Source organism: Propithecus coquereli, unplaced genomic scaffold (genome assembly GCF_000956105.1).
Source record: "Propithecus coquereli isolate 6110/MARCELLA unplaced genomic scaffold, Pcoq_1.0 Scaffold134, whole genome shotgun sequence".
NCBI classification, from domain to species: Eukaryota; Metazoa; Chordata; class Mammalia; order Primates; family Indriidae; genus Propithecus; species Propithecus coquereli.
In genome coordinates, this window is record NW_012137636.1 from 2,527,130 (window position 1) to 2,535,684 (window position 8,555).

An 8,555-nucleotide genomic window follows, 5' to 3' on the forward strand; every position below is an offset into this window, starting at 1 on the left:
ATTAATTTCTTTCTATTTTTGGTAGAGACGGCGTCTCGCTCTTGCTCAGGCTGGTCTCGAACTCCTGAGCTCAAATAATCCGCCCGCCTCGGCCTCCCAGAGTGCTAGGATTACAGGCGTGAGCCACCGCGCCCGGCCTCCAATTCTTTTTGTAGCTGTTTTGATTGAATCAGTATTCAAAGAAATTGACATACTGTGTTTGGCCAGTGTTTCTTAAGGTGCTTCTAATTCCCTTCTCTCTTCTCTTTTTACTTCATACCTTTTCTGTTGTTACTAATATTCTATATTTTTTTCCCACAGTGGTCTAGATTTGGCTGATTATGTCCTTGTGGTGGTGTTTAGCATTTTCCTGTATCCCCATATTGCGTATAAACTGGTAGTTAGATCTAGGCCTTGATTAAATTCAGTTCAGGTTTGACTTCTTTTTTTTTAAGGAATTCTCCATAATTGGTGTTATATTCTTGTATCATATCAATAGGCAAATAAAGTTTGGCTGTTTCACATCTAGTCATGCTAAGATTGCTCAGTGGGTTCAGGTGTTACTAGCCTGATCCATCCATCATGAAGTTCTTTGTCAGCCTTTTAGTAGACATTGATGATCACTGATTAGACCCATTATTTCATTTGTTGTTGCAAAATGATAATTTCCTAACGCTATCATTCCTCCTCCATTGGTTAACTGTACTTCTTGCATAAGGGATCTTTTCTCATCATTTTATTATCCTGAAATATAGTCCACTCAAGAAAGGCCTGATAAATACTGGATTTTTTACCTTCATCAGTTTTCAGAGTAATAAGTTGGTGCCCTGGTAATCCCAAAGGTGATGAGTGAGGTTTTTTTTTTTTTTTTTAGGGTATTGGTGTAAACTTATGGTTTCTAATATGTTTGTGTTTCTTTCTATGGAATGTCTGCTGAATGAATGTAGTCATTCTTCCTGATATTCATATCGTTTTATCTATTGCCTGTAGAAGCCAGTCAGTTTGTCTGCAGTATCCTTTTGACATGATTTTAGTAATGTTTGATAATGTTCTAGACTTATACATGACAAGTTGACCCTATCCCTGGGGAACTCTGATGCGAAGTAGTATTTAGAGACCATAATCGGGGTGCCAAGAAGTACTCATTGCCACTCAGTTGTCATGCTTCTAAGAAGTCTTTTCAGTTGTCAAATATAAGAAATATGTCTTTTAGAAAAAATGAAAAAATCATGAGTTCATACTGATATTTCAAACTTAGTTTAAAGATTAAAGGGTTTTTGATCCTCTTTGATTTGTGTATTTATATATTTTGTATATCTTTTATGCTGAAAATCTTGGTTTTTAGTGAATTAGCATAATTACTTATTTGCTTTATATGTGGTATTTTTTTTTTCAAATAGTTTTAAAATGGCAATACTATTTCCATTTTTATAAGATCACTGAATGTGGTTTAAAATTTTTGTGGTTCTTTTTTTCTAGGACTATACAGTTAAAATGCTGTGTTTTGAAGTCAGTAGAATAATTCTGTGTGTGCTTGGTTATGCTATCAAACTTGGTACACAAGTTTATTTGTTTCAGGTTTTTTTTTTGAGACAAGGTCTTGCTCTGGAGTGCAGTGGCATAATCACAGCTCATTGCAGCCTCAAACTTCTGGCACAAGTGATCCTTCTGCTTCATCCTCCCAAGTATCTGCAACTGTAGGCACATGCCACCAGAGCTGGCTAATTTTTAAATTTTTTTTGTAGAAATGGGATCCGTTGTTTTCCCAGGCTGGACTCAAACTCCTGGTCTCAAGGAATCCTCTTGCCTTGGCCTCCCAAAGTGCTGGGATTACAGGAGAGAGCCACTGTGCCTGGCCTATGTTTTCAATAATCATCTTATGTTCTGGGATGCCTGCAGTAGTGAAAAGCTATAGAAATTTTTTTAAAGTGATTATTACGGGCCTTTTCTTCCCTTACCCTTTAAAAATAGTGACAAGATTCAGCCTTCCCATTTTATAGTTGAAGTAACAGACTTGTTTGAGGTTATATTTCTTATTAATGATAGACATTGGCGGGGCTTTACTTTTAGAGGAATGGATTTTTTCCTAACTGGGAATACTAATAAAATTTAAAATATACACCTAGATATAGTCTCATTTTACTGGTAATACTTGATTCAGGTAATTTTCAGATTGGCTCAGAGATGCATCAGCCCCCTGGTGCAGTTGCTGGGAGAAACTCTAATGGATTCTCTGCTTTTTCTTCTTAATTGAATTATGAGGGAAAACTTGAGAATCATGGGGGAGGGCTGTTATTCAGAAGGATGAAAGATCGTTTGAGGATGGGAGCCACCGTATGGCTCCCATTACTCTTCCAAGGATAAGGAAAGTTCAGATAATATGTAGGGGAGTGGATGCCTTACTTAGCACCACATTTCCTCAAGTACAGCCTATTGATAAGCTTTAGCTACCCCCCCAAGCTCTTCTAATTAGGTTTCTATAATCAATTATTACCAATTGTATGTGTGAACAGTCTTCATAATGTAAAATTATCGTTAATGAATTTATTAATTATTCTTGTTTCACTCTGGTTAGACAAACTAATACCAGCTAAATATAAAATTCAAGTAATGTTGAAGAAAAGGAGAGTTAGCAAATTTATAAATAATCCTGCGTTTACTTACATGTTTATCCCTGTAGTTGTCTTGATTTCTACTAATTTCTATAAATCTCACATTATACACTTTGGAATCACGTTCAGAATTAGGGGTAGGGGAGAGTAAATATAAAACTAGCTAACATCTACTGAATACAGAATAACAATCCTATGAGGAAGATTCTGTTATTAGCTCCATTTTAGAAATGAGGAAACTGAGGAATAGAGAAGTTAAATGTGACCTTCCAAAGGTTTCACTGAATATAATTATAATCTGCTTTAAGAATGTATGCATGTTCTGCTACTCTTGGCTCCTTAAAGAATATTTTACAGTATTTTTTGTAAATGTTTTTGTAATGTTTGTTTTGTGTTTTACAGCTAATAGCTGCTATACACACACACACACACACACACACACACACACACACACGCACGTGCGCGCGCACACGCACACACATATTTTTTTTTTGAGAAAGAGTCTCACTGTGTTGCCCAGGCTGGTGTCAAACTCCTGGGATCAAGAGATCTTCCTGCCTTAATCTCCTGAATAGCTGGAACTACGAGCATGCACCACCATGCCTGAATTTTTAAAAATAATATTTTACTACTAATGTAAAATATCATTTGGCTAGTTTCCCACTTCTCAAAATATTTTATCATGAAGTTTATTTTAGAGCTTTGGTTCTTAAGGAGAATGTGCTTAAAATGAAAGTGTTTTTGGTCTTACGTGTTGAAATGAGAAGATAAATGTTCAGGCTTTCTACACATTTTGTGGATGACTTGCTTTGTTTTGCCATTAAACTGGGCTGAAATGTTAGTTATTCTATATATTTGGGCCCACAGTCAGTTTATATAAGCCATATTGTTTTACTTGAACAGTGTTGAAAATAAGCATTTTTCTTTTCAGTAAGATTTAAATACATTCTGTCAATGGTTGACTTGTAGTTCAGAAATGAAAATGTAGAGAAATGCTTTTAACTTCTAAAGCATTAAAAGACTTCATTTCTTTATTGCAGAAATGTAGACAACCAGTTTCCCGAGCAAGCTATTCCACCTGGATTTCCAGCGTATCCTGCCTTTAGCCCACTGCAGATGCTGTGGTGGCAACAGATGTATGCTCATCAGTATTACATGCAATAGTAAGTTCATCTAAGTGCGGTTCTTTTAGTTTCTAACCGTGTTATCTGCTTTATTTTTTTAATCCTAAGTAAGTTGATTTGCTATTTTATTTGATGATATATTTAATTGATTATTTAAAATTATTATGAGAAGGAATTCACAAATATCTCTTTATTTTAAATTATTTGGCCAAAGGAAAAAGGGTTCACCTCCAGTTCCCATCAACTGAATATGCTCTTGGCTCCTCCCTCTCTCCCCTGATTATGTTTAGCAGTATTCAGATGCTTTGTTTAACATGTTTTATAAATTCAAGAGGGTAAAATTTAGGAAGGTTTCACTCACTGGAAGGCAGCAAATCTACACAAAAAGATAGGAAGTCAAATGAAAAAGGGAATAGACAGAACCATGTCAGGGAGGCCCAATCTTAAGTAGAGCTCAGATGTGGCTAAATATGCTTACTGGACTCCAAGGATTTTAGTAAGTCTTGACTCTGGTCATGTGGAACAGCCTTAGCACTGAGTACGATTTCTCAGCTTTCGCTCTTCCGACCTTCCATGCATTCATAATTGGCTAGTTCTCTTTGCTGTTCTCCTCCTTGTTTCTGTGATTCTTTTATCTTCCTCATCTTTTTTGTCTTTCTGATCATTCTTTTTGTGCCTTTTTCCTTCTTCTAAATAGTATTATAACATTCCTTGCTCAATTCAACATATATTTGTGTTCTTACCATGTGCCTCTTGGCACTCCTAGTTGATAGAGAAGTAGGATTCAGTCCTGGGGCAGTTCCTTTGGATTTCTTTCTTCCATGGCCTTAGTTGTTAGCTCTTTGTGGATGACTCCCAATTCTTACTCTTCTGTGCTTCATCCTGCATCTCTGTTTAACTGTTGGAAGGTTTCCATAGGGTAATTAGCTTTTACCCCAAATCAAGTACATCTAAAATTTGACTGCTCCATTCCCTTAAGTACCTTCACCTTCTTTCTTTGTCAGTGATACTTTCTTCTTAATTACCATCCAAGCTCTTAACCTTGATCATTAATCAGCTTTGATTCTGGGTTCTGTTATCTCCAAACCCAGTAACTTATGAAGATGAGTTAATAGAGCTGTCCTTCCCCTGTATGCTACTTCCAATATTTTTCCCAGATCTTTTCTCATTTTAAACCCACTTTACTTCAATAGCTCTTTCTCCTTTCAGGCTCTTTACTGCATTTCCTCATATTACTTCCAGGCTAAATTTCTTAACACATAATTGAGTCATTCATTCCCTATCATCTAAAATATTTGCTGGCTCTCTTGCCTGTAGTGTGTGATCTATATCTTTATCCTTCCTCCAGACCTTTCTCCATAAATCTAAACTGCTTTATGAACCTCTTATCCTAATACTGTCTTCCGTAAGCCCTTGGCTCCAGGCAGGCCGTTTGTGTATGTTGCCATGGTAATGGTTATCATTTGCTGACTTCTTTGTGCTCAGCACTCTACTAGATGCTGTACACCCCTTGTCTCATTTGTAAACCTCATGAGAACCATGTAAGATAAGTGGAGCTTACCGTAACTTGCTACTAAATCAAACATCTTATGTACATCATCTAATTTATAAGCCTTAAATTCTCACCTTTAAAATAAAATGACTCACCCGTGTATCAGAATATCCATAAGGTAGAAAGTATTTTGTAAACTAAAAGCCCTATATGGATACAAGGTATTAGTTTACTGGCTGAAAGAGCATTTTGTAGCATGGGAAACATTTATTTAATTTTTCTTTGCAATCCTGTTTAACTTTTTATTGTAGAAAAATTTAAATATACAATCAAATAGAATAGTAAAATGAATTCCTGTGTACCCACCATGTAGCTTCAACATTTATTAATTCATGTCAAGCTTATTCTACAACTTTTCTCTTCCAATGAATAATTTAAAGCAAATCCAAGACATATTATCATTTTACTTGGAAATTTATTCTGACTTTTAATCAATCAAATTATAAACAAACTTCAGGACTACAATTCTTTGTAAGTTGACAAGAACCAGTGGTCCTCAGTTGGAATTCCCAAAAATCAGGATTGGGATTGAGGGGTTGTTATCTGAGATGTATTAATACAAATAATTTATCACTGACAATAGATACAAAGGGTAATAATTAATATATATTTTTAGATAAATTTTTCAAATCATGGATCTGAAGGAGAGATGGTGGGCTTGGGAGTATTCATCCTATGTAGAATAACAAAAGGGGCTTTTACTGAAAAGTTTTGGACATAGTTGTCCTTAGCTTATAAGGTAATTTAGTGAAAGAGAGAAAAGAATGATCACCATCACCGCTCTTGTCTATTCCACCTCTCCCCTCCCATCTTAGACCACCAGGCTAAGAGAGCATCCTTTCCTGAGCCACTTCTACTATCAGTCTTGGCTCTGCTTTTCTAATGGAATTTGTGCTTATCTAAGAAATATGGTACAGGAGTTGTGATATTCCATACTAGTTTTATGAAAAATACATTTGGCTCCCCAGGAAGTATTAAAAAATATAGTATGATAAAATTTTTTTCTTTTTAATATTTATTTTGGTGAATATTTCAGTCAAGCTGCGGTTTCAGCTCAGGCCACATCAAACGCCAACTCAGCCCAGCCTACTGCTTCACAGCCTCTAAATTTGGCACATGTTCCTGGAGAAGAACCCCCACCAGCTCCAAACCTAGTGGCCCAAGAAAATCGACCCATGAATGAGAATGTTCAAATGAATGCACAGGGAGGTCCAGTGCTAAATGACGAAGACTTCAATCGAGACTGGCTAGACTGGATGTACACGTTCTCACGAGCTGCAATTCTCCTTAGCATTGTGTACTTCTATTCTTCTTTTAGTCGGTTTATCATGGTAATGGGAGCCATGCTACTGGTTTATTTGTGAGTGATGTTCATTAACTTTTTGTGGTTTCTTTTAACTACTTTCTGAAACTGTTAGCACGGAATCTGGCATAGGGTGGTCTGTGGTGAATGTTGAGTGAAAAATACGAATGCTAGGCTTCTAGGCTTCAGATATTTGGCATGTTTCTGATACCAAAAGCTAGGGCAGGTTATGTTGAGTAAGAATACTTACCAGAATTGTTTAGAAGCAGATTTTTTGTTTACTATATTTTATAAAAATTGTTAATTCAATGAGACATGCTTTATCAATTATTTAGAACTTGAAGAAACATGCGATGTACTCCTGCATAAGGACATCCCTTTATATTACAATTACCAGTAGTATTCCTATACATATAGGTCAGACTTTTTCATAAGTAGACTAATTTTCCCTTGCTCCCTTCTCCCCAAGGGCAAACAGATATCTTGTATTTTATTTTTGAAAAATACCAAAAAATATTTTAGGACTCCTGTTACGTGTTAATGTCTAACATAGAGGGAGTCAAGCCTATGGTAGACTTATAGGTTTGAATTGGTTTTTGTTTTGCTGTCATTGCTTTTTTTTTAAGAGACAAGTTCTCTCTCTGTCACCCAGGCTGGAGTACAGTGGTGTGATCACAGCTCACTGCAGCCTCAGACTCCTCCTGGGCTCTATCATTGCTTTGAAAAGGGAAGTTCCCTGGCCTGAAGTGAGAGGTTTTTTTTTTTTTATTATAGTTGTAATGATTTTTTCTCTTGTAGGACACTGATGTTTTATAGTGTTACAAATAAAAACAATTGTGATTTGTTTTCTTTACTCTTTATTTTACTGAACAGGCACCAAGCTGGATGGTTTCCTTTTAGGCAAGAAGGAGGTCAGCAACAGGCTCCCAACAATGTCGGAGTTAACAATGATGGGCAAAATGCACACAATCTAGAACTTGAAGAAATGGTATGTTATTGAGGCTTTTGTGTACTTTGAATATATTAGTAGATATTTCCTCAGCACCATATGGGACCAACATGATAAAAGAATCTTGGCTATTCCATAAATATTTGTGAAATGGCACATGAAGAAAAGCTAACATATAAACTGTGGTGGTTTCATCTGGTAGAATGTAGAATATAATACTGAATCAGTCATATATTAGAATTAAATGGGAAGAAGTAACATTTTTCCTGAAAATAGCCTAGAAAGAAAATTAGGCACACGGTGAGAGGCTTGTATTATGTTGGCAGTTGTCCCCTTTAAACTTGAACACCAAGGAATTTATCAACTTTGGACTTAAGGCTTTCTAATGACCACGTATGTACCACTTCCTTAGTACATGCTCACATTCCTTTGTTCTCCAGTGAAGAACCGAATTGTCTTCTTTGCTATTCCGAGTTAATCCCAGTAGTTGAAATCACTCAGGAGTATGTTTCTTGTTTTGTTTGAAAGGAGCATCTTATGGATGATGGGCTGGAAGATGAGAGTGGAGAAGATGCAAGCGAAGATGCCAGTGCAATTCAGAGGCCTGGTCTGATGGCTGCAGCTTGGTCTTTCATCACCACCTTCTTTACTTCGCTAATACCAGAGGGGCCTCCCCAGGTTGCCAATTAGACCTGAAAAACTGTGCCACCTATAAAGAAGGGTCTGACTTTAGGAAAGTGGTTTTAAATAATAGTGCAATTTCAAAAAAATTTATAACTTTCTTTTGATCATCATGTATAGCGGTGTTTTTTCTTTAAGCTTCTCATGCATATGAATATTTTAAGCACAAATGGACTACTAAATGTGTGATTTTTTTTTTTTTTTAAGATCCTAACAGAACAAACACAGTGTAACAATATTGGTCTTCCAGGTGTTATTCATTTCAATTATGTATAGTAAACCGAGACCAACCTATTTGTGCATATTATTTCTTTAAAGAGCTGCTTCACATATAAATGTCTATAGTTAGTAGCCT

General features: G+C 36.1%; 1 protein-coding gene across 2 annotated transcripts in view; it reads left to right on the top strand.

Annotated features, from left to right (window-relative positions):
- The window catches only part of HERPUD2 (HERPUD family member 2), a 37,581-nt gene extending 29,292 nt beyond the window's left edge, over window positions 1–8,289 (top strand). For both annotated transcript variants that reach the window (XM_012638785.1, XM_012638784.1), the window contains 4 exons: window positions 3,632–3,754; window positions 6,304–6,627; window positions 7,444–7,558; window positions 8,048–8,289. In XM_012638785.1, coding sequence (XP_012494239.1) covers window positions 3,632–3,754; window positions 6,304–6,627; window positions 7,444–7,558; window positions 8,048–8,209 — 724 coding nt within the window. In that variant the 3' untranslated portion in view covers window positions 8,210–8,289. The remainder of the gene's footprint in view (window positions 1–3,631; window positions 3,755–6,303; window positions 6,628–7,443; window positions 7,559–8,047) is intronic.
- The last annotated feature ends 266 nt before the right edge of the window (window positions 8,290–8,555 follow it).